General features: G+C 43.4%; 4 protein-coding genes and 1 non-coding gene across 14 annotated transcripts; 3 read left to right on the top strand and 2 right to left on the bottom strand.

Moving 5' to 3' along the window:
• Positions 1-193: 193 nt before the first annotated feature.
• LOC115769503 lies at positions 194-2,764 on the bottom strand. The gene is made up of 6 exons (XM_030714328.1): positions 2,355-2,764; positions 1,926-2,298; positions 1,622-1,866; positions 1,117-1,455; positions 693-1,065; positions 194-627 (listed from the first exon to the last, which is right to left on the bottom strand). Exons 1-6 carry the CDS (start codon positions 2,690-2,692, stop codon positions 370-372), a joined length of 1,926 nt encoding a protein of 641 aa, XP_030570188.1. The 5' UTR covers positions 2,693-2,764; the 3' UTR covers positions 194-369.
• A 603-nt stretch (positions 2,765-3,367) lies between these two features.
• On the top strand, positions 3,368-6,088 carry LOC115769758 (protein phosphatase inhibitor 2). Of its 2 annotated transcripts, none has more exons than XM_030714712.1 (5): positions 3,368-3,615; positions 3,991-4,102; positions 4,167-4,334; positions 4,404-4,498; positions 4,562-6,088. In XM_030714712.1, exons 2-5 carry the CDS (start codon positions 4,023-4,025, stop codon positions 4,834-4,836), a joined length of 618 nt encoding a protein of 205 aa, XP_030570572.1. In that variant the 5' UTR covers positions 3,368-3,615; positions 3,991-4,022; the 3' UTR covers positions 4,837-6,088. The 2 variants fall into 2 exon arrangements, with proteins under 2 accessions (XP_030570572.1, XP_030570573.1); XM_030714713.1 differs by lacking the exon at positions 3,368-3,615 and adding an exon at positions 3,912-3,923.
• On the bottom strand, positions 5,630-26,133 carry LOC115769756 (altered inheritance of mitochondria protein 3). 9 transcript variants are annotated; one of them, XM_030714702.1, is made up of 8 exons: positions 26,072-26,133; positions 19,773-20,108; positions 16,294-16,388; positions 9,596-9,747; positions 8,769-9,320; positions 7,422-7,914; positions 7,225-7,352; positions 5,630-7,064 (listed from the first exon to the last, which is right to left on the bottom strand). In XM_030714702.1, the coding sequence occupies exons 2-8, from the start codon at positions 19,889-19,891 to the stop codon at positions 6,972-6,974; spliced, it is 1,632 nt and encodes a 543-aa protein (XP_030570562.1). In that variant the 5' UTR covers positions 19,892-20,108; positions 26,072-26,133; the 3' UTR covers positions 5,630-6,971. The 9 variants fall into 9 exon arrangements, with proteins under 9 accessions (XP_030570562.1, XP_030570561.1, XP_030570565.1 ...); XM_030714701.1 differs by lacking the exon at positions 26,072-26,133 and adding an exon at positions 23,933-24,175 and having other exon boundaries at positions 19,773-20,366; XM_030714705.1 differs by lacking the exon at positions 26,072-26,133 and adding an exon at positions 23,933-24,172 and having other exon boundaries at positions 8,769-9,092; positions 19,773-20,366.
• Positions 17,149-17,221, top strand: Trnar-ucg. The gene has a single exon. It is a non-coding gene; the product is annotated as a tRNA-Arg (tRNA).
• On the top strand, positions 17,437-18,219 carry LOC115769759 (probable insulin-like peptide 5). The gene is made up of 2 exons (XM_030714714.1): positions 17,437-17,783; positions 17,915-18,219. The coding sequence occupies exons 1-2, from the start codon at positions 17,528-17,530 to the stop codon at positions 18,103-18,105; spliced, it is 447 nt and encodes a 148-aa protein (XP_030570574.1). The 5' UTR covers positions 17,437-17,527; the 3' UTR covers positions 18,106-18,219.
• Positions 26,134-26,140: the final 7 nt, after the last annotated feature.

Here is a 26,140-nt window from a genome sequence, read left to right as displayed (position 1 = left end):
TTGGAATACTTTTTGTTTACTTTTTGCATCTCAGTTGGCATTTCACTTGTTCTCCCGAGAACACGTAACAAGAGACTCGGGCAGCAGCTGATTTGTCAGGCACAACCAGAACAACAACGACAAACAATGCATTTCTCTCTTCCGATTTTAGAGTAATATGCAATATCTTTTTTGAAATTCTCTTGTAAATATATTTTTAAATGGACAAGATTGTAAAAAAAGTGCACTGCCATTTTTGTTCACACCACAAATGTTCATTATCAAAGCTTGGTTGTAAAACTCAAGTTATGAAATATCAATACTTAAGATATAGATAAGGCATACGCTATATATAGACTAACAAATTTGGAACGCCCCATTGACCGGGCCCTAATCGACATTCAGCTGTCGGAACGAACCCTCCAGCCCGAATAGACCCTCAAAGTCAATTGGTCTGCCCGGTCGGAGGCGCTCATCTGTGCCATAGTTCTGCTCCTCTACCCAGTAATTCCTGTAGGCGTTTATGCGCTCTTCCCAATCCTTGATCAGTTCTGGTATGGAACCATTTTCGCCTCCGTACTCCACAGGCAAATACTTTTGCGGTATTTGCTGGTACATGGCCTCAAAATTGTTGCCGTGCACATAAAGCTGTAGGAAAATGATAAAGACGTTGAGTTCCTCAAGGATTGGCTACAAGCTGATAGGGAACCTACTCGTTGCTGTTGTTTTTTGGACATCATCGGCTTGAACATGTTGAAGACCTTATCGAAACCCGCGGGCGTGTTGATGAAATGCGTGCCCTTTGTGCGCATGGGCAGTGCCTCCTCCTGGAAAACGGTCATCTTCTTGGCAAAGGAAGGCGTCATCTGAAAGAAGTGCCCAGCCTTTACGTCGCTCAGGTCCAGTATGTGTATGACCCCATTGACTATAGCATCATCGTCTTCATCGAGCATTATTTGATGCATTAGACTGCTGGCCCGATTGATTTCAATGAAATTGTACTCATCGGGATTGTAGGCGGCCATGCGCAATACAACTAGCCGTGGCCCATTATCATGCAGTGGGCGTGGCAGCACGATAGCAGTCCTACAACTGAACCTGATTCAACGTTCAAAATGGGCATAGAATGCGACTCACCCGAATCGGAAGAGAGCAAGCAGCTTGTCCACATCAACATTGTGTCCAATAAAGTATTCGGGATACTTGGTGCGCAGCGCGTAAAACCGATCCATTTTGGACTTGGTCTTCTCCAGGCTGTGCTTGCAGCCACGCAAGAAGTTGACCAGAAACTGGTCATCGGTGCGCGCTTTCAGATGTGGCTGCTGGGCAATCCACTGACGCAGTGCGGCTATGTCCGCATCCAGGCGCTCCGGAATCTCGTTCAGCTGCTCGATAGCATTTTGCTGCAGGGCCGGACTTAGCGGACGAATGGACGGCATGTTGGCCAGGTCGGGCAGCCAGTACACAACTGAAGGTCTTTGTTCGGGCTCGATTCATGGGCAGCCACCATAATCAATCCAAGATAAGATAGTTAACAAAGACCACACAGCACAACCTATTCTGAGAAGAGAGCGGGAGTGAAGCACAAATCCAATCAATTTATTGGCTGTTTATATTTTTACAAAGTCAGTCGATATCCAACATGCGGAATGAGCCATCCAGGCCAAAGTAGCTCTGAGAGCTTGTATTGGCTGGGTTATCTTCCCTCAGCTTTTCGTTGGTGCCAAAGTGACGCGACTGCTCGAAGTATTCGCGATAGCTGCACATTTTGGCCTCCATTTGGTCTATGATGTCTTGCATGGTGCCCCGGCTGCCGCCGTATTCCTTGGGCAGATACTCGCGACGCACACGCTCAAAGATGGCCTCCGGATCGGAGCTGACAGATACCTACGTAGAAACACTATGAAACGCTGCTGATCGCTGGGTAAGCGACAGATGTGACTCACGCGATTCTTGACCTTATCGGGAAAGAAGGAGCGCAGCGACTTGAAGCCACTTTCGAATGAGGCGGGCACATTTATAAAATGTATTCCCTTCTGCCGTGTGGGCATCGCCTCATCCGCAAAGGCCGAAAACTTGCTCAACAGCTGCGGCTGCAGGGCAAACAAATTGGCGGCAGTTACTCCGGTCATGTCCATTATTTCAATGTAGCCACTGACATTTGCGTTGTCGTCCTCTAGCATCATGATCTCGCCAAACATGGAGCCCACTCGAATAATATCCTGGAACTTGAACTTCTGCGTGTCATAGGAACCCGTGCGTATAATGGTCACAGCCGGACCCGTATCGCCCGCGTCCAAAGGAATGCGTAGAATGACGCTTCAAAGAAAATACTTTATTTGGGAATGATATGGAGGCTTCTCTATTGATCATACCCCATACGAATGATCTCCAGCACCTGGGCATCATCGGCCAAGCGATGCTCATTGAAGACCTCGGGAATTGCAGCCTGCAGCGTGTAGTAGCGATCAATCTTGTGCTTGGCCTTCTCCAAACTGAACTTGCTGCCCCGCAGGAAGCCCAGCAGGAATTGATCAGTGAGGCAGGAGCAGAGATGCGGCTGCTTCTGCAGCCACTCTCGTAGGGCCGCAATATCTGATGCAACACGAGCCGGCACTTCGTTCAGCTCCTCGATGGCGATCTGTTGAAGACCTGGAGGCAACGGGCGTACTCCAGCGGATAATTGGCTGTTGTCCATGGTGATTATATGCATACTGGCCAATCGATGGACTATAAATTTTCCATAGTGCAATTTAAGCAGGTAAACTCTATTGTTTCAATGCGATAAGAAACATATTCAATCATTCGGGCTAATCTGTCAAGCGATTAGTTCTCGCTTAGGATCGATTTGTTGTTGAGACATTTATGGGTCTATATTATATGTGGGTGTGTCTACAATAGATATTTAAATATTTCTTTTTTAAATAGCAATGAATCTTGTTGAATTTTTCAAAACAGTTAAGAGGGTCTTTTTCCTAGTTACAGTTAAAAAAGTGTATACAGCTAAATTTAAGTTTGGCCATTTGTAACAACATATGGGTTAACAATGCTTAGCTTTTTGAATGTCGATTAACAGGAGCAATAAAATGCGTCAATTTCTGTTAGAGGTGAACGTGTTGCTTGAAATAAATATATGTTACATAGAAATATCTATACAAACTGCTTGTGACTTAAACTAGCACTCTACGTACTGGAGGATACATTTTTTAAAATTTAAATCTATAAAACAATACATATATAATGCGTTAGCAGTATATGTTTCACACATGTGACTCGTTACAGTACATGGCACAGCCCACACATACATAACTATCGCTCATCTCTAGCGGGTAGCAACAACACTGTAAGTTAACAGCACCCCATAGTAAGTTAACAGCGCCTTTCAGCAGACGCACTATTAATACAAATAGAATAAATAAAATATCAAAATTAAAAAGCGCTAATTTGTTCAAACAGCTAGCGCGCGTTTTTAAATACATTTAACATATCTAAATTAAGTTAAACACAACTGTCTTCGTGATACCACTTGCGACTTAAACGCGTTTTCAAATCTGCAATTTCGATACGTAAATTGCACTGCAATTCCATACGGCTGCGGCTTGGTTAAAACAAAAAAAAAAAAAACATAAAAACAATGTAAGTTGTGCAAAGAAAAACCTCAAATAGAAAGCGAGAGAAAGGGCCAAATGATGGCGGGCGCAGTTAAATAAAGGCCAACCCAAAGGGTGCTGCAAATGCCACATGCAGCAGCAGCCCAGTGGGTGGCATTCGCACTGTGGGCGGTTGGGTCATGCGACCCCCTTCAAGGGCACCAAAGCCGCTGCAAGGTGTCGTAAGTGGCGCGAGTTGTGTGATTGTCATTCCACAATTCAGCGAAATTAAAGGCTTAAATGCGTTGTTTTGTTACTGTGATTCATCATAGTCAATCATCTTATTGACGTAATGTGCATACTCAAATTAAGCTAAACTCTTCTTTTTTGTATGATTGTATGTGTGTGTGCTTAATTTCAGTTAACGTGTTTCCCATCCGAGTAAAGGTCAAGATGCAAAACAATCCCAGTCCACAGCTGCCATGCAAGGGCATTTTAAAGACTTCGCGCAGCTTTGACAAGTCGGGTGCCAGGTAAGCGCAATCAACTTTGACCTTTAGATTAAACAAAGGCTAACCACTAGATTCGTTTTCGCAGTTTTCGCAAAAGTGCCAAGTTCGATGAGCTGAACGTGATGCAAACATTTCATCCAGCCGATAAGGATTACGGGCATATGAAAATCGATGAACCAAAAACACCTTTTAACTACACGGAGCCATTTAATGAGAACAGAGACGAGCTGGACACCGAACTGCTGGTTGAGAAGTATAAATCACGTTTGCCCTAGACCTAGCGCCAGCAAGCTAAGTCCATGCTTTCTTATTTCCCATGTAGATTACGGATTGCGGCCAGCACACAACAGTCTTCCCAAAGCATTGACGATGAAGGTTCTTCCGGCGATGATCAACCTATTAGCGAAGAGGAGCGACGTAAGCTCACAATCATCCAACATCATCCTAAATATTCGATTTTAATTGTGTCCTATGTTGCAGAACGACGCCGTGAATTCGAGCGGCGTCGCAAGGCGCATTATCGTGAATTTGAGGCGGTCAAATTGGCCCGCAAGCTAATACAGGAAGAGGACGACGATGAAGACGATGGTAATGACGCAGCTGTTGCTTCGGGGTCAGCACCAGGCGTTGCCTCTAGTTCCAGCACTTATGCCAGCGGCTCGAAACAAAAGTCAAGTCCGAAAACAACAACATCCGCGACCACCAGTGCGACCAGCAACAGCAGCATCATGGACCTGGAGCCGACTCACAATTAAAAGCAATATGCAACACAATATTTACAGGGTTCTAACTGACGTTGTTCGTTGATGTTGATGTTAATGTTGTCCGCGTAGGGCGGCTCATCCGAAACTTAATTTATTGCTACTAAGTGCTGTCGTGATGAATTAAATTTATATATACATTTACCTAGCGTAAAACAGGTAAAAGTACGTATATTTCAAATAGCAGCCGGCGCAAAATGTGCTTTCCATCAATGAAGTATGATACAAATCTATTGAAATTGTAGCTGCGAGATATTTTACAACCAAGTGCACATTATAAACTAAAATACGAGTAAATATAAAAATTTGTAGCGTTATGTCAATGTTAATGCTTATTTGATCTGATCTTCTCCAATTGAATAACGAAACTGAACTCTCAGCCCAACCTTCAAACAAAACGCATTCATTTGCATTTAATTTTCAATAAGTGGAAATTTAATTTCTAAACTCACACAAACACACACAAAAGTGCCACAACAAACAGTAAATTTAATCAAGAAGTAAGCCTAACGAGAGAAATTCCAGAAAGGAAAAGCGCATTGGAAACACGCTGTATTTGAAGTTGTGTATGAAATTGATTTGGCCTTACTTTTAGTTATTTATTAAAACCAATATGTACTTTAACGATATAACTATCATAATAACAATTACGATTATCATTGTGAATATAATAGTTTTTAGCAATGCAATACAAAAGTTTCAATAAAGAGCAATGTGAAAAACTTTGTATAAACCACAAGGCACACCTATCATCCATTAAGAGAACAAGAAAACACAAACGCCGCACTTCTCTCGTCGCGAGTATTCAAAAACTAGCCATTTATTTGATTTTAGTGTTCATAGCTCTCATTGTTATACAACAAATTGTAAACATAACGTCAATTTCATTCTTTTGACATTTGTTGGTCATATTTTGGTTTTTTCTTTTTTGTTTGTTTTGGGTAAGTCAGAGTGTTGGGTTTCATCCAGGCGGCACCTCAGGGCGCGCACAAAGCTCAGATCTCCCCGCTCGTGCAGCAGGCAAAGGCATCCTCATATTATTGCCTGCCGGCAAGGAGCGAGCTGCTATGCGGCCCTGTACGTGTCGCCCAGAGACAATTACATATTTGATTTGATTGTGATTTTGACATTTGATAAACTCACTGAATTGCCATATCATATCATGCTTGGCACATAACTTACTCAACGGACCATTGACATTTTTTTATAATATGCTCGTTAACAATATAATCGTAAATAAACATAAATATCTGTGTAGATATAGAACAAAATATAGACAAAAAATCATGCAAACTCAAACTATTTTAACAATTGCGACGCACTGCGAGGCAGCGCCTAAAAATCCAACCCTGAGCAGGCCCAGACTCTAGAACATATATGTGGGCTCTATCGATTCAATTTACAGTAAACTAACCCAAATATATTGTCTTAAGCATGGGCGCAATGGGCGTGTTTCTAGGCGTGGCTGCCCGCGCGGTCTATAAAGTAAAACATTGCGATAAGTATATATATATAATAGATTGCTAGATATGTTAGTTCGTTTTTTTTTTTGTTTTGTTTTTGGGTTTTTTAAAAGTATTTGCATAACAAGGTTTCATATTCCATATCATATCCATTTCATTTGCTAGGTCTCGTTGTTGCTAGTAGTATCATATTAATTGTCAACTTAAACATAATTGGCAAACATAAAGGCATACTTCATAAGTATTTGTATCTATGTTATGCATATGCTCCAATATGCTATGCAGCATACAAAAATAAAATCCTATTCTCTTTCACATACAGCGCCCCATATATCATACGAAATATGAGCTCTGAAGTGTTTATAGAAGTATAGAAGGCGTACTTCGTACCCTGATAATCGTTTCGTTTGGCATAATTATATAAATAATGATAGATAGATACGTATATAAAGTTGCTTTGTTAGTAACGTTTAAAATTAGTATAACAATATACATATATAGTTTTTATAGTATATAGTTTGATTCGTTAGTCGTCGTTTTAGTAACATATACATAGTCGTTTTTTATTATTATTATTATATGAAGTGGGTTCCATTGATCAAATTTTCCATTGCTTTTTGAGCTGTTGATGCTCCTTCTTTATCTAGCCACAATTTGAGCTGTTGCTTAAATTCCAAACATGTGCTGGGTGCCTGGTGGCACCTTGTAGCTGGGATAGCCGTTGTTCAGTTGGTGCTTGGCAAAGAAGGAAGTGTAGTCCTGTCAATGAAAGACAATATAACCAGAGATTAAAAAGAGTCTCTAGCTCAGGCAGCTTTGCTTCGAATTATGGTTCGAGCCAGCGACCATTTTTTTAACTTTTTAAATTCAACTGAATGAAAATGTAGCACAGAAATTTTCATTGAGGCGCCCTACATACACGATTGACTCTTCGGGGACGGCAAACGGGGCCCAACGCCAACAGGCGACGTTCCTCGTTTTCGCGTGCAGCAGCCTCCTTGTACTCCGGTGGTGGCCATTTCAAATCTCCGCGCAATTTGCTGCCTCCTGCAAAGAGATGCAATCAGATGGCAATTGTAAAGCCGCGCCAGCTGTTGCTTCTGTAGCTGCGCTCACCCTGATAGCTGACGGCGGCTGGCTGCGAAGTGTAAACTGGCGCTGGCTTCTGTGAGACGGGCGCCTCCTTGCGCAGCGTTATGATGCCAGGACTGGCGCCACGATAGCCGTGCTGCAGATCAGTCTGATCCTGCGAGTAGGGCAGCTGTTGTTGCTGCTGCAGTGGCTGTTGCTGCTGTTGTTGCAGGGGCTGTTGCTGCTGCTGAGGCTGCGAATAAGAATTGTATTGTGGTTGAGCATAGTTAGTGCCACCATTTTGCTGTGGATAATTTTGTGGTTGTTGTTGTTGTTGTGGCTGTTGGTAAGCCGACGTCTGGTATGGAGCCTGATATTGCTGCTGTGCCTGTGGCAGCGGCTGCTGCTGCTGCGGCTGCTGTTGCTGCTGTTGCCAGTGCGGCGGAGCTGTCGGCTGCTGCTGCTGCTGTTGTTGTTGGGGGTATTGCTGCTGATAGTTGTCGTAGGCCGGCGCACCATATTGTTGCTGTGGTTGCTGCTGTTGGTTGTCGTTGTGGTTGTGTTGATGGTGCAAGACATGCGAGTCATGGAATTTCAGTTTCAGGTGCCAATAGAGACAGGTTATGGATGTGTTGGTGGTTGGTGGGTGCGAGTGCAACAGTTAAACAGATACAGTAACAGATACGCATACAGATACGAACAGATATGTGGGAGTAAAGAGATAAGAGAGACAATTATACAGTGACAGGAATATAGAGAACAGAATCGGAAAATTAAGCTAGTGGCTAGGCGTGGAAGGGGTTTTTCTTTGCTGTCAGTAATTCAATTAATTCAGCATTAGCAGCAGTTCGCAGTTTACAGCTGAAATTTGCATAGAATAAGCAGAGCAGAGAAGAGAGAGAGAGATAGAGAGAGAAAGCGTGAGTGAGAGAATGTGAGAACTTTGGTTAATATCAACTAAATGTGACAGCTACAATGTATGCATAGTTGGATACAGGTGGAAGGGTTTATATACAGCCTTGGGAAATGGCCTAGTTTTGCGCTAGGGTTGCGGTTTACACGTACCGCACTCTACCTGAACTGACAATCAAAAATCAAATTAAAGAATTTCAAAAAACAAAAAAAAAAACAAACATATAAATAGGTGCTCCTCTAAAAATAAACATAAACATATAATAAATTCGCTTTTCTCTTCGCGTAATAATAATATAAACAATTCGTCAGTTCGTGTATCTGCGGCGCGTATAAACGTGTTTTAAAACTACTTATTAGTCGGGTTAGTGCCTAGAAGGGAATTCTCAACTTTGTGTAGATAGACAGCAGCAGCAAAAGTTTCTTGCAACGAGGGCCAATGCCAAAGCCAGGCTATAAATCCATTCAGCCAAACGCTACCTGCTGTAGATAATGTTGTTGTTGATATTGTTGCTGCTGCAGTTGGTGCTGCTGTTGCTGATAGGGCGCATAGGCAGTTGTGGGTGCAACACCGCCAGCATTGAAGTCGCTGTGTGTCTTGGGCGCCGGAGCGCCTATATGCTTCCAACCGGCACCCGCATTGTCTACGGCGTGAATGGGCGGCTGCTGTTGCTGTTGGTAAGTCGGCTGGTATTGCTGTTGCTGCTGCGGCGGCAACTGTTGCTGTTGCTGCTGTTGTTGCTGTGGGTAGGAGGCGGCAGGCGCCTGCACAGGCTCCCTCGAGGGTTGTCTATCGAACTGAGCCTGTGTGTATTGGACGGGTTGTTGTGGATAGTTATAGTTATTAGCTGGGGCTTGGGCTACAGGTGCTGCAGCAACTGTTGCTGGTGCGTAACCGTTTGACGCATAGTTAGTGGTTGGGCCATATACATTTTGGGCGGATTGTTGGTATTGTTGTGGCTGTTGTGGTTGTTGTGGTTGTTGGTGCTGTTCAGGCTGGGTTCGTGGCTGAACGTTGTTATAAATGGGTCCCTGCAAGTTGGCAGTGAGTATTCCTTGTTAGTGGGTGGGTGGGTGAATGTATGTGTGTGTGTACATGTGTGCATTTGTGTGCTTAGGGTGTATGCATTGTATTTACAAATGTGCCTCACCAGATACCCAATGACAGTTGCAGATTGAGTAACAATTATATTTACAATTTACACAGTATGTACAAAAGTCAAGTTGATAAACTAATTAAGTATATGCGTTTATATATATACAATCAAGGGTCTGATTAGGGCTGGTTGCTTGGCTGGCACAATTACCTGAGCTGGAGCAGCACTGGGCACTGGCTGACCGGCAGACTGTGGATAGTATCCGCCGCTGCCCGGCGCCGGGCTCTGTGTCGGCGGCTGTGGTGTAAACTCACGCACGATGCGCTCCTCAGAGGCTGGTGGCCAGGCGACACGTTTGTAACCTGCAACAAAAAAAGGGGGTGGGGTGGAGATTGCGGCCAGAGAATGCATTAAAAACTGTGCTTTGTAAAATATGCATGCATAATAAGTATATGTATGTGTGCGGGTGTGTGTGTGTGTTGTCGCCAACACGCGCGCAGATGTGGGCGTCGTTGGCCTTGGGGCGAATATTAAAGATACTCAGATGCAAGACAAACAATTTGAAAATGATTTAAGTCAATTAAAAGTGTACAATTCAGCAAATGAAACAAATTTTAGACAACTGAAGAGTGCGAGACTTTTCGAATTTCGAATTGCAAATCATACGCTGTTGTCATTGTGTCTAAATTTAGCTGACGATTCAAAAACAGAAGAATTTGCAACAGCAGCAACAGCAACAACAACAACAACAGCAACAGCAACAACAATGCTGATGATGACAGCATTGACAGCTACGTGCAACATGTTGCCGCTGTTGTTGACGTCTGTTGCTGTTGCTGCTGCAGCGGCAGCAACAATTGCCAACGCCCGCCGTCAGTCAAGTTAAATGAAAAATCTTATCAATATTGAACAAAATTTACCCTCCATATTCTTGTAGTTTTGGTTTATCAGTCTCCACTGTGCGCCCATTGTGTGTGCTTTTCCTTTCTTGAAACTTTTCTTATGAATTTTTCTGCAGATACTGGCTACTTATTTATGATCGAGCGCCGCGCGTAAAAATAAATTTTGATATTTTCTTAGCTTTTCTTATTTTTTATGATTTTGTTTTTGGGTATAAAATAACAGCGTGTCTCTGTGTGAGTCTTTGTGTGTGTGTGTGTGTGGCGCTGAGTGTGCGTGAGTTTTCACACAATAATTATGATAATTTTCTTATATACACAAATACACACACAGACAGCAACAATAGGAGCGTTACGTAATGCGAATTAAATTAATTGATCGTTTAAATATTGAAGGTTGTCAAAGAAGGAATTGTTTAGTTAGGACCACACCACAAATAATTCGTTGGTTAAAAAATATTATATGCAAATTAATTGGCAGCAACAATTTTTGCTGGCGCGCGTTTCGTTAAATTTTTGTTTTTTGTTTTCGTCGAATCTCGATATTGATCGTTGATAAATTTAAAAATCAATTTCAATTAAATTTCTATTTCTATTTCTATTGCTAATTCGTTCGCGTTGGCCGCGCGATATCTTTGTGCCTTCGATGTATGCTACTAAGTGTGGAGGTGCCCGCGAGCTGCTCAGGAAATTATTCAACAGATCCGAAAGCTAATCCATAATGGTATGGGTGTTTGCACACAGATAGAGCGCGAGAGAGTAAGTGTGTGGGAGAGAGAGAGAGAGGGGGTGGGGGGCAGGGCAAGTGTGTTTTTCGCCAAAGAAAATTACTGAAAATCGAGGCGCGCTAAATACGTGCAAATTAAATTGCTGTTAATGATGCTTCGGCCTGAAGGCAACCGCTGCCCGCTACCGCGCCCACTCCCCCCGCCCACGGGCTGCTCCTGAAGTGCTGCGTCTGCATTGTTTACACCTTCGATTTTTGATTTGTGCCGCACCTTGAAATGCTGCACGGCCCAAGGCACAAGGGTATACACACACAGACACAGACACTAGGTATATATTCGCAGATAAATATTTTGCATATTTTTTTGCTTGTTCTGTTTAATTATATAAATCGGTTTGCAATACGCGCAGCCATATGCCATATTATAGATGATAGGATTGTAAATCATATCGGATCACATCGGACCTGGGCCTGGGCCAGCCATAAGTACTTGACATTATGGCTAATGCTTCGTTTGGCAAATCAAGTGGGCGGGCAACTGTGTTCAACTTGTCGCCAAATCCATTGCGTTTAGTCTGTTTGTCTGTTTGTCTGTGACTCAAGTGTCTGAGGCTATATAGCTCACTGGGTCTATAGCTATTCCCGATTCTAGGGGTTGGGCCGATGACTAGTTTGTGGCTAAAATTAAACGACTGTCGTTTTGGGCTAACAATAAGCTAAAATAAATCTGTTTTTAAACGTATTCTCACAGGTGTACGACAATTGTTGGCTCATTAAAATTATTAGCAATCTTGTAGAAATTTATATATACATATAAATCTATAGACGATCTACAGTGTAAGACATTAAATAAGTATAAACAAATAGATGTCTATACGCTTGTTAAACATGCTTATGCACATGAAATATGTTTTTGACGTCTGCCAGAAATCAGAGATAAATCTAAATCTGAGCAACAAGAAGGTTTGGGTTAGATGTAAGTCGATAAATATTGTTGCATGAGTGCCAGATCAATATAGTTCTTTGCTTGAATTCCCATTAAAACCGACCTGATGGTCTGTCTAACTTATAAAGATCATTTAATTTATATAATTTCAATACCCATTGACGCGCTTGTGCTCTTCGGTGAGGTTTCTATGACCTAGTCTGTTTCTTGAAAGCACCTGGCGAAATATTTGAAATTTGTCATTTTACTTGAACATTTCTTTCTATCTTCGTTCTGCTGTCAATTTTGAGCTGTCCTATAAATAACAATGAATAATTAGTTATCTACGATAGAACTGGGTGCAAGCTAAGGAATTTTAAACATCGAAAACATTTACTTTGTAGTGCCTGCGATGATTTTTAAAAAAGGCAAGCGATGGACCTAAATATATCAAGTATTTTCTTTTGAACTCATAAGTCCCAGCATATGGGAATGCTATGCCACGTGAGATTCGAGATTCAGTTCCTAGAAACCTTCTCTCGCATCTTTCAAAATAACATATTTTGTTGACTTAGCTTTGATTCTTGAAAATTTAAATATGATAGAGCAATACATACAGAAGTTATTAAAGAATGAAAACTTCAAAGTATGGGCCTCATAGAAGAATAAGTACAGCCGCGTGTGCTGAGTAGAAATATGCACATATATCTATAAGAAGTTACGAATATTGGAAGGTATCCCCACACTCTTTAAATAGGTTCGCCCAGATTGCGTTTACCAGAGAAGATCCCCTCCTAGAACCAAGTTGCATTAGACACTGTTCACTTAGACACATTTACGGGCGGGTTGGGACACAAATCGGAGGAGCATCATGCCACAAGCATAATGACGGCACAAGGATTTGCAACGCACCTTCAATGCCTATATAGGGGCGTGGTGACACATTATCGAAGGATCGATTGAGGCTGAACTCGCGCAGGCGCTCCTCGCTGCCTGCCAGCGACTTGAAGCCCTGTTCCTGTGCGCCCAGACCATGTTGCAGAAGGAACTCAAAGGGCGGCGGCTGTGAGTTGCAGCGGGGCGTGGTCGGTGGTGTGGCCGCCAGCAAAGAGGATGAGGCGGACATGGACAGCTGCAGCGGCTCGGTGGCGGTGCTCACCAGCAGCCCAATATTGTGGCCCTCCAGCTGTGAGACATGCGTGTATTTCGCCTCCATGGGCGTGGGCGTGGGCGTGGTCGAGCCTTTCGGCTGCACTGCATTCAGGCCAAAGGGCGAGCTGCAACGCTGCGCGGTGTCAATCAGCGGCGCCGGATACCTGCGATACGGCAGTGGACTGGGCGATCTGCTGACCCGCCACTCCTTGGATTCGGTGGGGGCAGCTGTTGCTGCTGGCGTGGTCACAATCTCGACCACGCTGCGCTGACGCTGCAGCTGCTCCTTGGGCTCACGCTCCTGCTGCTGCTGCTGCTGTTGCTGCTGTGTGTCCTCCCAGGAGATTTGGCGCGACACGTAGGGACTGCGTATTTCGTAGGTGGATTTGTAATTGGCCAGCGGCTCATTCTGCAGATTATCGAAGCGCCACTGATCGGCCTTGGTAAGCTTGCCCCAGCCGTGTGGCGAGGAGCGACACTCGCCACAAATGGTACACCAGCCGCCGCCCAAGATGTCCTCAGTTGCTGTCGGCTCGTGCTGGCAGCCTGAAGTGGCCGTCTGCTCGGCTTCCGCCTCTGACTGCTGCTCCTTTACCTTCTCCTCCGGCTGTACAGTTGCCTGCTGCTGCTGCTTCTTTATCGTGTCCTTTCCCTCCCCTTGCTCTTCCTTCTGTTTTATTGATTTCTGTGCAATTGATTCCTGCTGCTCCTGGTGTTTAGCAGTGTCCAGTTGATTTATGAGGCGTTGTTTGTCTTGTTTGTCTGGGCCCAGCGACAGCTCCTGGCGCTGCGCTGTGGCTGCTGCCTTGCCCGTCGACAGCTGCTCATAGTTGGCAATTACATCCGACACATGTCTGTAGTCCAAGCTTACGTCATCCTCCTCTGCGGCTGCTGTCGTGTCCTGCTCCTGCTGCTGCTGCTCTTCTTCCTCCGCGATGACTACGTGCTGCGCCTTGGCCGCTGTTGGCGTCGTCTTGTGCTCTACGTGCAGCAGCGCGTGCTCCTCGCTGTCCAGTGCAATGGCAATCTTGTGCAGATCCTCCAGTGCGCGCTCCACAATTGGCACGTTCTCTGCGGGCATGACGGGCTGCAGGTGCATCTCCGGCATGACCTGCTCCTTGGGCAGCAGCTGTATGCCAGCTGCGCGGCAGTAAATTTGTCGCAGTATCGCCTGCAGTGGACTTTCCACGGCCAGAATGGGCGATTGCCGCGAAGCAAAAATATCCCAGAGCTCATTGTTGTTGTGGTTGCCGCTGCTCAGTGGCTTTGCTGGTGGTGCCACTGCTGGTGGTGGCTCAGTGGCCGTGGCCGTGGCCGTGGGCTGCACTGTGCGCTGCAAGGCATTCTTGGCGTTCTGCATGTACGCATCAATCTGAAGCAGATGCTCCGTGATGGACTGCTGGATGTGTGCGTACTTCGCCTCGAGCTGGGCAATCTCCACATGCGCCTCATGCTGCTTGGCCAGGGCTGGCAGCGTCTCTGGATTGCTGTCATAGATGCCACCTTGACGACGCGCCTGCATATCCTTTGCCTCCTGCCGCGTCTTGGCGCGCAGCTGCAGCAGCGGCGGCGGCGGCGGTGGGGGCAGCGGAGGCGGCGTCGGCACACAGCTCTGATGGCTGCCCTGTGGCTTCAATCTGGGCGCACTGTCCTGGCGCTGCAGCTTGATGCCTTTGGTGGCACTCACATATGTGGCCGGGAGCGAGGCATCCTCTGTGTTGGTGGGCGGCGTCATGTTCGGCTGCTGCTGCTGATGTTTTTGCTGATCCTGGCGCAGATAGCTGCAGGCGTCGTCGTAGATTTGCTGCACACTGCCCAGCAGCTGTCCAGGATGGGCTGACCGCGACGTCTCAGCGCTGACTGTGACTGGGATAATGCGACCGCCGCTCGACTGGGCATCGAATGCCGCCGTGGCCAGGGCCAGCGCCATCTGCTGCTGCTGCTTAAGTGCCAGGCTGTCAATTACCGTCGCGGCTTTTCTTGGCAAGCTCTTGGTCATCAGCTTGGCCGTGTCAGCAGCTGCTGCGGCTGCTGTAGCTGCAGCTGTGGCTGCCCTTTCGCTGGGCGTCGCTGGCAGCGGCAACGTTTCCAAATCGATGTCAACAGCGGCAACAGCGCTGTTGGCCTTGGGCTCCTCCTCGCTGTCGCCATCGTTGGCGGTGTCCGTGTCGTAGCTGATTTTCAGCTCGGTGGCCAGCTTGATGCTGCGACGCTGCACTTTCGGTGTTCCATTCCCACTGCCACTCCCATTCCGTGGCTTGAGTGGTGGCAGCTCCGTGCCACCGCCCAGGGCCACGGCCCGTTTGCGGGCTCGTCCGCGATCTAGGGAATACGATTGACGCTTCAGTCGTGGGCGGTAATTGCTGCTTGCTTTCAGTGTGGGCGTGGTCGGGCGTTTGTGCGTCAACTGTTCGTAGTATTCGCACTTGGGCGCCACCAGGCCAATGTCTGAGTCCGCGGCTTTGGTCTCGGGCGCCGAGAAACCCTTGGCCTGGGGCGTCTGCCGGCAGCTGCTGCTCAGTGGCTCATCCGACGGCTTGGGGGTGGGCGGCGGGGTGATGCGTTGCCTTTGTTGCTTTGGGCTGGCGCTCCTCTCCAGCTGGAGACGCTGCTGGCGCACCTCTCGCGGCGACGGCTCCACAATGCGCGTGGGACTGTTGAATTTCTCGCGCAGCACATCGATGCTGTGCGTCGGAGAGGGCGTGACGTTCTGGGCTGTAGATGTGCCCGCCGCCTCCTGCTCCACGGGCGGCCAGCTGTGATCGCGCCTGAGCAGATGCCTGCGCGTGGTGGACATGCGATTGATGCGGAGCACCGTGTCCCGATCGATGACAACATCATGCTGATGGCTTAGATACTGTGTCTTGATCTGATCCAGCAGCTGCTGATGCAGCGCATGATGCGGCGGCTCCACCGGGGAATTGGGGCCCTCCGCATCGCGCTGTCGCGTGCGACTTTGCCTCGGACGAGCATAAAAGTCGCCTGCGATGGGTTCGCGGGTTTGGGTTTTGATTCAAATTCAAATAAATAAAATTTTCACAACAACAAACATTTCACGGGCACGAGCACTTTGTTTGTTTGTTTGTTGAATGTTGCACAAGGTTTCTCTATGTTGTTGTTCGTGTTTGGACAAACAGCACACACATATACACACACATATATACATATATATATATACATATATAAGCAGACAAATGGCACCTACCGCATTTGATTTGTTGCTCCTCCTCCTCGACAGCGCGCAGAACGGCCGAGTTGGCCAAGTTCAGGGGTTTTGTGATTTGATCGTCGATTTCAATCCTGAAAAGTTAATTAGAATAAAATTAATAAATAATTTCATTCAATAAAAGTCAATTAAAATGTTAAATTTTTAAGTCAAAGTCTAATTTTGTTATGCTTAAAATTAAATTAGAACAAAGCTTTTCTTAATTTAACCCAAATATCAAGTCAAAGTACACAAAATACCAGCAAGATTATATTTATATTGCACACAGTTTACCTGATAAGATTTCAAGACCCCTAGATCGAGGTGACGCTTGAAGAGATAAGCAAATGTGAAACCAAACCCGTTAAAAAAATATATAAAAAGCATTCCCCGAGTTTGCTATTTTCAAATTGCATAATTTAATAATAATATTTTTGTTTGTACTGCAAAATTAATCAAGAGGAAACGAGCTTCTCAGAAAAGTGCTAATTGCCGAATTTCAGGGCATAAATTACAATGAGCTTTTACTGTATGTTTTTTTTGCAGTTAAAATTCTTAAACTTAAACATAAACAGCCTCCAGCTGGCACTTAGCGCCGATACTTGGGTGCTATAAGTAGTTCTCACTATATATCTAAAATATTTATGTCAATGTGTAAAAATAGAAACGTTGCTGTCATTACAGTTGAGCGGCCACTGGCGTACAGTTTGAGTATAACTCGAAAACACTGCTTGCTATGTTCAGTGCGTGTTTGCACTGCTTTGTCGGCAGTCAGTACAAACTGTATACAAAAATAAAACGTTTTCGCGCTCTGTGAACCGCTTAACTGCACGATTAGACGAATCATTTCAACAAGACCGTGTGGCCTAATGGATAAGGCGTCGGACTTCGGATCCGAAGATTGCAGGTTCGAGTCCTGTCACGGTCGAAGACAATTAAGTTTTTTATTTATTTTTTTTTAATTCAATATTTTTGTTACTGCTTATACTCTGGATTTTGTTTTGGTATTTTACGTGTTATGTATTCTAATTATATATTTTGCTCAAAGACGCGTGTCGTCTTGGGCATAAATTAATACGGCCACTGAGAAGACGTCTAGCTAAACCACCCATTGCCCTAGTATTTGGATTTTGCATGCGGCGCTGCCCACATTGACCCAGAACCCGGTGACCAGGTTAACTTAATCGACACTGACAAGCGAGCGCCACCGGCAACTGATATAAAAGCCTTAACCATGCCGCGGAACTGCATCACATCTTGTGTGGCATCTAACCAGGCACAATATCCAGCAGCGATAAAATTCCAGCAGCACAAAATGGCGAAAAGCATACAAATCTTCTTGCTGTCGCTAATGTTGCTGCTGCTGATGGGATTTTACAGCGCCAAAGCCGCGAACAGCTATAAGGTGTGTGGTTCGGAACTGACCGAAACACTTTACGTAGTCTGCAAGGGCAAATTCGGTTCCTTTCAACACCACAAACGCGGCTCGTGTAAGTATCTCATACACTAGCTGTGGTTGCAGCTGCGCCTGTAACTGCGGCAACAGTTGCTGCTGCTGCTGCTTTGGCTGATTGGCTTTGATTCGAACAGCAATTTGCATTAACGCATTTCTGCATTGCAGTGGATCTCTTTGACTATGTGGACCAGCAGTACGAGGCGAACGATGTGGAGGACAGGGACACGCTCTGGGGATTGCCGCCAAGGAATCAGAATTCCCTGGTGGCCACCAGGCGGCTAATGCGCGGCGTTGTCGATGAATGTTGCCGCAAGCCTTGCTCGAGATTGGAAATGTTAGAGTATTGCGGAAACTAAACCTGAATTGCTAAAAGTAAACACTTATGTATTCCAACTCCAGTTCGTATTTCCCTAAATATAATGTATATGCATGTATTCCTGTTAAAGCAAGTGTACAAAAACTGGTTCGCCTAATATAACGGAGGAAATAAATAACCTTCAATGAAACCAGAAACAAAGAGCATATCTTCAATTATCTATCCAGCTAAATGCTCGCTATGCCAAAAGTCGGTCTAGTAGAAAGATTTGGCAAATCTTTTCAATATATATCTTGAGCTATGATTCAACTACTTTGTGCTCTCTGAAAACTTCTGTTAGAGCTACATATTTGCACACTTGTTCGCCCTTTGTATTTGTGCTTCACTGTAGTTTTAAGGCATCCTACTGTGAGTCACACTTGCTATGGCAGCCAGTCAAAAGATGCATCACAACTTTTGGCTAGGCGCCTGCATTGTGTTTGTTGACATTGTTGTTGTTGCTACTAAATGCAATCCCCCGCCCTGCTGGCCCCCTGGCACGTTCCCCACCTGCTCGTGCCCCCTCCTAATTTGTGCGTGTGACTCATCGATCGTTAGAGAATTGTTTAGCACTTATATAAAGTTTGCAAAAGTATCTCGCAGCTGCGATTATTAACATACATTGTGAAAGGCCGCTGGAGATGGTCGCTTTTGTTGCTGTCGTTGCTGTTGTTGTTGTTGTTGCTGCTGGCAAGTGTTTTGGCCCAAACAGCAGCAAAACTTGATAACTTTTTGTGTGTGCACACGCGAACGCGTTTAAAGACTGTCTGTCTGTCCGTCTGTCTGACTGCGTTCGGTTTGTTTGCTTGGGGGCGCTTTAATTTTCACTTGCTTTGTAATTAAATTGTTAAAAAGATACTTTTGTTTTCTGCCTGCCGCCGCTGTTGCACACGTTTTGTCGCACGCATAGACACCGAATAACTGAAAAGCTACTTAGAGTGTGTGGCGCAGTTTAGGCCGGTTTATTTGAACAACAATTGCTAACAACAATGCCAGAGATAATATGTTGTTGTTGCCCATTTTGGCGGCGACAGCAGCAGCAGCAGCAGCAGCTACAATTTTCAAGTCCACAGCATCTTTCAGATACGCGCTGTAGTTGTTGCTGTTGTTGTTGCTGCTACTTATGTGTAGCACTTGGTAATTACAATTAAAAGTCAAGCGGTTTTAATTGTGCGCTGCCTGTGTGTGTATCTATGTGTGTGAGATACAAATTGAAAGCAACTGTAACTACAAATCGCCAACAGTTGTCGCTGGCAGAGCTGCTGCTGCTGCTGCTTCTGCTGCTGCTGGCGTCGCAGTTGCCGTTGCCGTTGCCGTTGCGCTGCACTGCACAAAGTGCGCCTCACAGCTGCGCTATATCATCCTCTATATATACTGGCACACACACACATAGACTAATGCGCATATATGTATATACCCTGTACATTAATGTGTTCTCAGCCGTGCACCTGTGCAGCAGCCTCAGATACAAGATATAATGGCAATGACTGCCTATTTTTCTTTCTATGGAGGCTAACCTCATAATGGGGGCTAACTAAGGCCGACTTTTGCCCTTTTTAATTTATTATTTTTTTTTTATTAACGTGCAGCCTTTCATCTTTCACTTTCGCCCAGTTTCTATGAAATTATGCATTTAAATGTGTTAGGGAATCATTTCGTTTAACTCACCCGTCGGCCCCGAAGGCCTTCAGCTCGCGATTCAGCGTGGCCTTAACGTTCTCCTGGGAGTAAAGGCCCATTGGTGAATTGAATTGCTTGTGCACAAGTTTCCGTTGTACGGCAGCCATTTTGCAGTAGTTGTTGCTCTTGTTCAAGTTGTTGCTGTTGCTGCTGCTGCTGCTGTTGTTGTTGCTCGTGTTGTTTGGCTTGTCTTCACTTGAGCTTCTGCTGCTTCTTTTTCAGCTTGTTTATTCACTTGCCTTTGCTCGATTCTGTTCGCTGCTGCTGTTGCTGTTGCTGCTGCTACTTCTTTCTGCTATTTGTTGTCCGGCTTGTCTTCGAAAACTTTCAAATTATCGTTGATAAAAAAATATTTTAAAATTTCAGTTAAGCCTAGTGTTTTTGGAGCGCAAGTTTTAAGAGACTAGGCCGCTTAAAGGCTTAACAGTTGTTGTCGCTTTTGTTGTTGTTGCTGTTGTTGTTGTTGTTGATGTTGTTGTTGTTGCGGCAATTCTAAACAATTTACCCTAGCTTCAATAAATCTGTATATGCCCGCTAGTAAGTAGCTTAATTTAAATCGTTAATCGTGGTTCGTTGTTCGTTCTGTAATTAAAATGTCAAATGCGAGATGCGAGATGCGTTAGTTAAATAAATAAATTGGCAATGTATTACATATGTGCGGGGTGCACACAATCTGATGAATTACTTATTATTTATGGCTGTCACACAGCTATATGATAACATATATGACTACAGCCGAATGCCATTTCCGGCTCATTAAGTTCCGCTTTTTACAATTTTAAATATTCATGTCATCTGCAGCATGCACAAGTTGAACAAACCGAATCCCCGTTGACAACTTAATCCCCCATATTACGCATACTTATTGCTGTGCGAACATTTATTGTAACGCCCTCAAGAATTCTGTTTTTATTTTCATATGATTTGATATGCATAATAAGTAAACTTCTTAAATCCCGTGTAAGCCTTTTAATTGTTATTGCTGTTTACTTTCATTTAATTTGCATCTTCCCTTTGGGCTGCGTCTCATTTCAGCTTTAATTCTGTTTGGAATTTTTAATATTCATCTCTGGCCAATTCATGCTCACATATTTATTAATTGAAACAAATTGTTGGACAATCTATTTGTTTAAAACGTTGCTGAAAATCGCGCATAAAATTTAATAGAGCAAACAAAAAATCAAATTATTCAAATTCATTCAGAAAACAAACTTTGTTTAAAGTAAAAATCAAATATGGAAGCCATTATTCACATGCATATATAATACATTTAAATATATATGCATAGAATGTGTATATGTTCCAAATGTTGCTAATCAACAGCAAATGCTTCAATGTCAGCGCATCATAAAAAAATATATATATAGCTATATATAAGAAATATAAAATCCAATATAAACTTTTGTATATATCTATATATAGATAGTTCTACTGGAAGCCTCATCAATCACATATATATGTTGCATACATATCAATTATATGTGTATTAATTTCGAGTTATTTAAATTTTTGCTGGCGACACGAATCTTTTGTAATTATTATGCTCATTATTTGTGTCGTTTACAGCTGCTGCAAACAAATTACAAAATATTATGAGATTTCGACAGTCGTTTTGTGTTTTTCTGGTTTCTGCCTTCCAATGCCTATCGAGACACTCACTACTGTCACATTTAAAAATGTATCTTAAACTAATTTGAGCAGCACTTTTTGGCTGCTGAAATATTATTATTTATATATGTTAAGTTTTGTTTTTCTTGTTGCTTCTGTGTTAAAAATAGATGCGACAGCGTCTTTTATATTGAAATATGCTCAGTTTTTGCTATTCGACAATAATAATTTCCACACGCATACGCAAATGCCTGAAATTCTCATTTTCTTAGTTTTAATTCTGCACTGTCTCCCTCTCTTTCTCACTTCCCCACACTCTCACTCTCTCCCTCACTATTTTTCTCACTCTCTCTCTCTCGCTCTCAAGTACATTCCCGCCTTGTGTGTCACCTCAAATAAAATTAGCAACTTTGAACAAATGGTATTATACAGATTTGCGTCATTTCTGCTGTCTGTCCGACTGTCCGGCTGTCTGTCCGGCTGTCCGCCTGTCCGTCTGTCCGTCTGGCCATGTGTCAGTTCTTCTGTGCATGTGTCGGCCAGCATAAGGAAATAGCAGACTGTTAACGAACATAATTCCAATTTCAATTCTTGTTGTGCTCATTGCTGCAGCTCAAATTGCTGCAGCTCAAAGGAAAATATATGAAAATAAAAAATATATGTTGCAAAAGCGACATGCACAAACGACGCACGAGAGCGTGCTGAACTTTCAAATATCGTGTACCGAATGACACATATTGAAGTGTCTTTAATATATTTGTAGTGTGTGTGGAATAGTTCGACTATATAAAACTTTTGTTTAGGAATTACATTTTTCTTGTTAATGCTTTCGTTTAATCTGAATAAGCTGTAAATTAACATTTTGTATCCATGTTAAGCTCATGTTAGAAACTCTGCCTTGTTATCTCCCTTTCTATCGCCCTCTGTTATATGGATTTTAAGTCAATTGACATTTGCAGAGTTAATTCATTATGTTACTGCTAATCGAAGTAATTAGTTACTGATGAGTATCATTATGGACAATTACTTTCCCTTTAAGTATATATTGCCTTTTAACTGAAAAGAACTGCACTGTAAACACTTTTATTAATGTTAAGACTTCTTTATGTAAAAAACTGTCCCTTTCCGTCCGCAACCTCTCTCTTAATGCGAGCCAAATGTAATTAAGTATTGATGGAAATCGTCAGAGACACATTTCTGTTTGTTAATTAAATATAAATATAAGCTTATTCACATGATTGTCCGCCAGACTTTATTAAATAGTTGTTCTCAAGGCACTTGAGAAGAGGCAATTTGTCTTTTAAATTGCAATAAATGTGCAACATTCCCGCTCATATACCTTATGTGCTTATTGAATGTAGGGCAAACAAAAAGTGGCAGCAAAATGCAGTGAAATGCAATAAAATGCTTAGCTCTCTGGCCAAAATACTTGAAATGACGTACGTTTTAGATACGTGTGTGTGTGTGCGTGTGGCTGTGTACGTGTACGTGTGTGTGTGTGTGTGAATTTTATGTGTGTTCGTTGATTTGCAATTTGTGCGTTTTAATTGAGCTGAACGCAGCTGTGGCCTGCAGCTGTTCAAATGGCCAAGTTATGAGCTATTTTTGCATGTGTGTGTGCGCCCAAAAGCACGCAACACTTTTCACAACTTGCGGAAATTAATCAGAATTTAATAAAATATGAAAATCTCACAAAGTAGCAGCAGCAGCAGCAGCAGCGGCAGCAGCCACTACAATGCATATGCCGGCCACTTGATGTCCCAATTAAAGTTTTACACTTTCACACACACACTCGCACACACACTCGCACACACACAAGGTGTACTTAGCAGGGTATTAAAGTGCGCATGAATTGTGCGAAAATTCGCATAAAAAATGCAGGCGCACAAAAAATATTGCTTCGAAAAAAGTTGCGAACTGGATGCCTGTGTGCGCTGTGGGCGTGGCCGCCCCCGCTGAGCAAATTCTGCCGCACGCACAGCACGGCAGCTGCCAGAAGCAGTTGGTTGTGTTGGGGTGTGCGAGCATTTTTTGCTCAGCTTTGGCTTCATGGAGTGTCAGTGTGTGTGTGTGTTGGTGTGTGTGTTGGTGTGTGTGTGTGTGTGTGTGTGTGTGTGTAGCCATAGAAACAATATACGAGAATTGCATTGAAATCAGGTGCAAATATTGTTGCATTTGCATTGGAGCGCAACAATTTCGCAGATCTATGTATCTATATACATATGTATCTATATCTGTATCTGTAGGTAAGTCTGTTTATGTATCTGTATCTACGGCAGTGCGGTGTTGTGCTTAACGCTTGCCCAAATGCTTGCCAGGCATTTGCAGTTTGCTGTTTGATTTAATTATTAGAGAATGGCGCTGTGTTTGGTTTGTTTTTAGTTAAATTGCTTAAATATTTCATGGCACATATAATTTGTTTACACTTCGCTTTTTGCGCTCCCAGGCAGCCCAAAATTTTAATTAATGCACATTATTCAGTTTGCTTATTTGCATATACATATGTGTGTAAGTGTGTGTGAGTGTGTGTGCGCACTTACCGTCTGTTGTAATTTGGCGCTGCTTAATCCAAAAATAATGCCACCAAATCGCTAAAGTTCGCGTCGTGTCCGTGCTGCAGCTTCCACGCCTTCCGACTACGCCTTCGCCTTCGCCTTAGCAGTTGCATTTTCATGGGAAATATTAACACGCTATCGGAAAACTGGAGCACCCGGACACATATTTGCGTGGCGGCCCGTATACGGCCACGTTTTTTCCGCGGCCGTTACGGCCAACCGGCGTTTTGTAAACGAACTGAACGGAACAATGCGGCGCAGAGCTCAACACGTCGCATGCGGCTCCGGCAGCAGCTGCGGCAGCGGCAGACGTTGCCGTTGCCGTTGCGGCTGCGGCAGCCGATTGTAGGTAAAGGAAAATAGAAATGAAAAACTTTACGCAATGATCATGCGTTTCGCTTTTCGCTTTCTCATCATTCTATAGTTTCACAGCAGTTTCCCCAGCAGCTGAACAAAGTTGTGTGCGTAGGGGAGCGATACTCGTACAGTCGCGTCCCCGCATAAAGTGCACGGCCATGCGAATGATGACTGAGCAGTTGTTCCAAAGAAAACAATCCCAATTTATGGATGCTTAAGCTAACTCTAGATATCGTTCAATTAATTCATAACACTCTAGTAAGATCATCCTTTAAATTTGACTAAGTGTAAGTCAATGTAAATGATATATTATATTATACATAGCCATTCATTTTCTGTTTAATATCTACAAATTATGCAAACTTAAAAATTTCAAATTTATGACAATGATTTTATTTGAATAAAAGATTTTGTCATGTGATTTTCATTCTGTATGAAACTTTTATGTCATATATCTGCCTTGTTTTAGGTAATTAAAAAAATAGACCCCTCAATAAATCAGATTAAATTATTTTGGCTTGTTGTCAAAAACCGCCTGAAGAATATTTTTCGATAAAACAGTCTGCCTACATATAGGCAAAGTGACTCAGGTCTATTCCTTCTTAAGGATTAGCTTGTGCAGCCTCTCTGATTACGAATAAGTTGTATGTAGAGCTAACGAATTGATTTCTTTTCCCATTGACTTGCAGTGCAACTTGTGGCGTACGCTACTGTAGTTTTGCAACACACAGACACATATCCAAGTAAATTTTTTGCCACTCTCTGCACAAACAATAACAACAACAACAAGAGCTAGAACAACACTCGAGACACTCAAAGTAGTTTTGGGAATAGCCCACAAAATAAATAAATACAAAACAAAAAAAAAAAAAAAAAAGCACAAATGAAATATGAAAAGGAAAATATGTTTGAAGAAAAAAAAAGAAGAAATGAAGAAGCAGAACGTCAGTCCGTCGATGGACCCGAGGCAGAGATGCTGCATTCAGCGACAGTCAAAAGAAATATGTATAGATACATATGTATCTATAGCTATAGTGTCTGTGTGTGCGTGTGTGTGTGTGTGTGTGCTGTGGCCTCGTGGACTATTACAGAATTTTTAGTGCTGCGCCTCGGCAGTTCCACGAGTAAAAGGAACACGTCTCAAATATTCTATTTTTGAGTTCAATTCTTTACTTTATTTATTTATTTATTTTTCATTCTTTGCTTTTTTGGGTCCACGTTCACGACGTTGATGTCAGCGCGACACAAAATTTTAAATTGTGTTTTTTCTATTGCAGCTTTGACACAAATAGAATAAAAAACTCGTAAAATGTCATTTAATTGTTTTGCAGTCTGCTTTATATATATATGTATTTTTCTTTTATCTATTTTTTATATTATTTGAGAATTTCTTTATGCAGTTTTCGTTTGTTTTTCATGATTTTTGCTTGAGAGTGGTTGGCCAATTTGTATTCAATTGCTAATTGCGCTTTAAATGCTAATTAGCTGTGCTGCCAATTTTATGGGCTGTGTTTTTTATATACATATAAATATATATTTATATATATATATTTCATTTTTTTTGCATTTTCGTTTTCAATTTAATTAAATTTTGATTGCACACACGCGCATTGTGGTATCGTTGTCTCATATCATATAAATTTTGGCTTGTTGGCGACGTCAGGTTTTCACGTTCGCCCCACAATAACAATAACAGTGCACAAATGCACAAAGCACTAGCACATACGCACACTCGCACACACACACACACGCTCGGCGCACACACACCTGCAATTGTGGCGCTGTGCACTGTCAGCGACTACGGCTACGACTACGGATTCTGACAGCCTGTTGGTT

Source organism: Drosophila novamexicana, unplaced genomic scaffold (assembly GCF_003285875.2).
Source record: "Drosophila novamexicana strain 15010-1031.04,08,12 unplaced genomic scaffold, DnovRS2.1 tig00004554-arrow-pilon, whole genome shotgun sequence".
In the NCBI taxonomy this organism is placed as follows: Eukaryota; Metazoa; Arthropoda; class Insecta; order Diptera; family Drosophilidae; genus Drosophila; species Drosophila novamexicana.
Note: the sequence above shows the minus strand (reverse complement) of the source record. Positions and strands in the feature narration are given on the sequence as shown.

Bases quoted from the DNA above. Each gene is read 5' to 3' on its own strand.
- LOC115769503 (XM_030714328.1), bottom strand. From the start codon at position 2,692: ATGCATATAATCACCATGGACAACAGCCAATTATCCGCTGGAGTACGC. The intron at 2,299-2,354 runs GTATGATCAATA...TTTTCTTTGAAG, and splicing joins CTGGAGATCATTCGTATGGG to CGTCATTCTACGCATTCCTT. The intron at 1,867-1,925 runs GTGAGTCACATC...GTTTCTACGTAG, and splicing joins CCGATAAGGTCAAGAATCGC to GTATCTGTCAGCTCCGATCC.
- LOC115769758 (XM_030714712.1), top strand. From the start codon at position 4,023: ATGCAAAACAATCCCAGTCCACAGCTGCCATGCAAGGGCATTTTAAAG. The intron at 4,335-4,403 runs GTATAAATCACG...TTTCCCATGTAG, and splicing joins ACCGAACTGCTGGTTGAGAA to ATTACGGATTGCGGCCAGCA. The intron at 4,499-4,561 runs GTAAGCTCACAA...CCTATGTTGCAG, and splicing joins TATTAGCGAAGAGGAGCGAC to AACGACGCCGTGAATTCGAG.
- LOC115769759 (XM_030714714.1), top strand. From the start codon at position 17,528: ATGCCGCGGAACTGCATCACATCTTGTGTGGCATCTAACCAGGCACAA. The intron at 17,784-17,914 runs GTAAGTATCTCA...TCTGCATTGCAG, and splicing joins ACACCACAAACGCGGCTCGT to TGGATCTCTTTGACTATGTG.
- LOC115769756 (XM_030714702.1), bottom strand. From the start codon at position 19,891: ATGGCTGCCGTACAACGGAAACTTGTGCACAAGCAATTCAATTCACCA. The intron at 9,748-16,293 runs GTAGGTGCCATT...TTTTTGTTGCAG, and splicing joins GGAGCAACAAATCAAATGCG to GTTACAAACGTGTCGCCTGG. The intron at 7,915-8,768 runs GTAGCGTTTGGC...GACAACCAACAG, and splicing joins AACAACATTATCTACAGCAG to CAGCAACCACAGCAACAATA.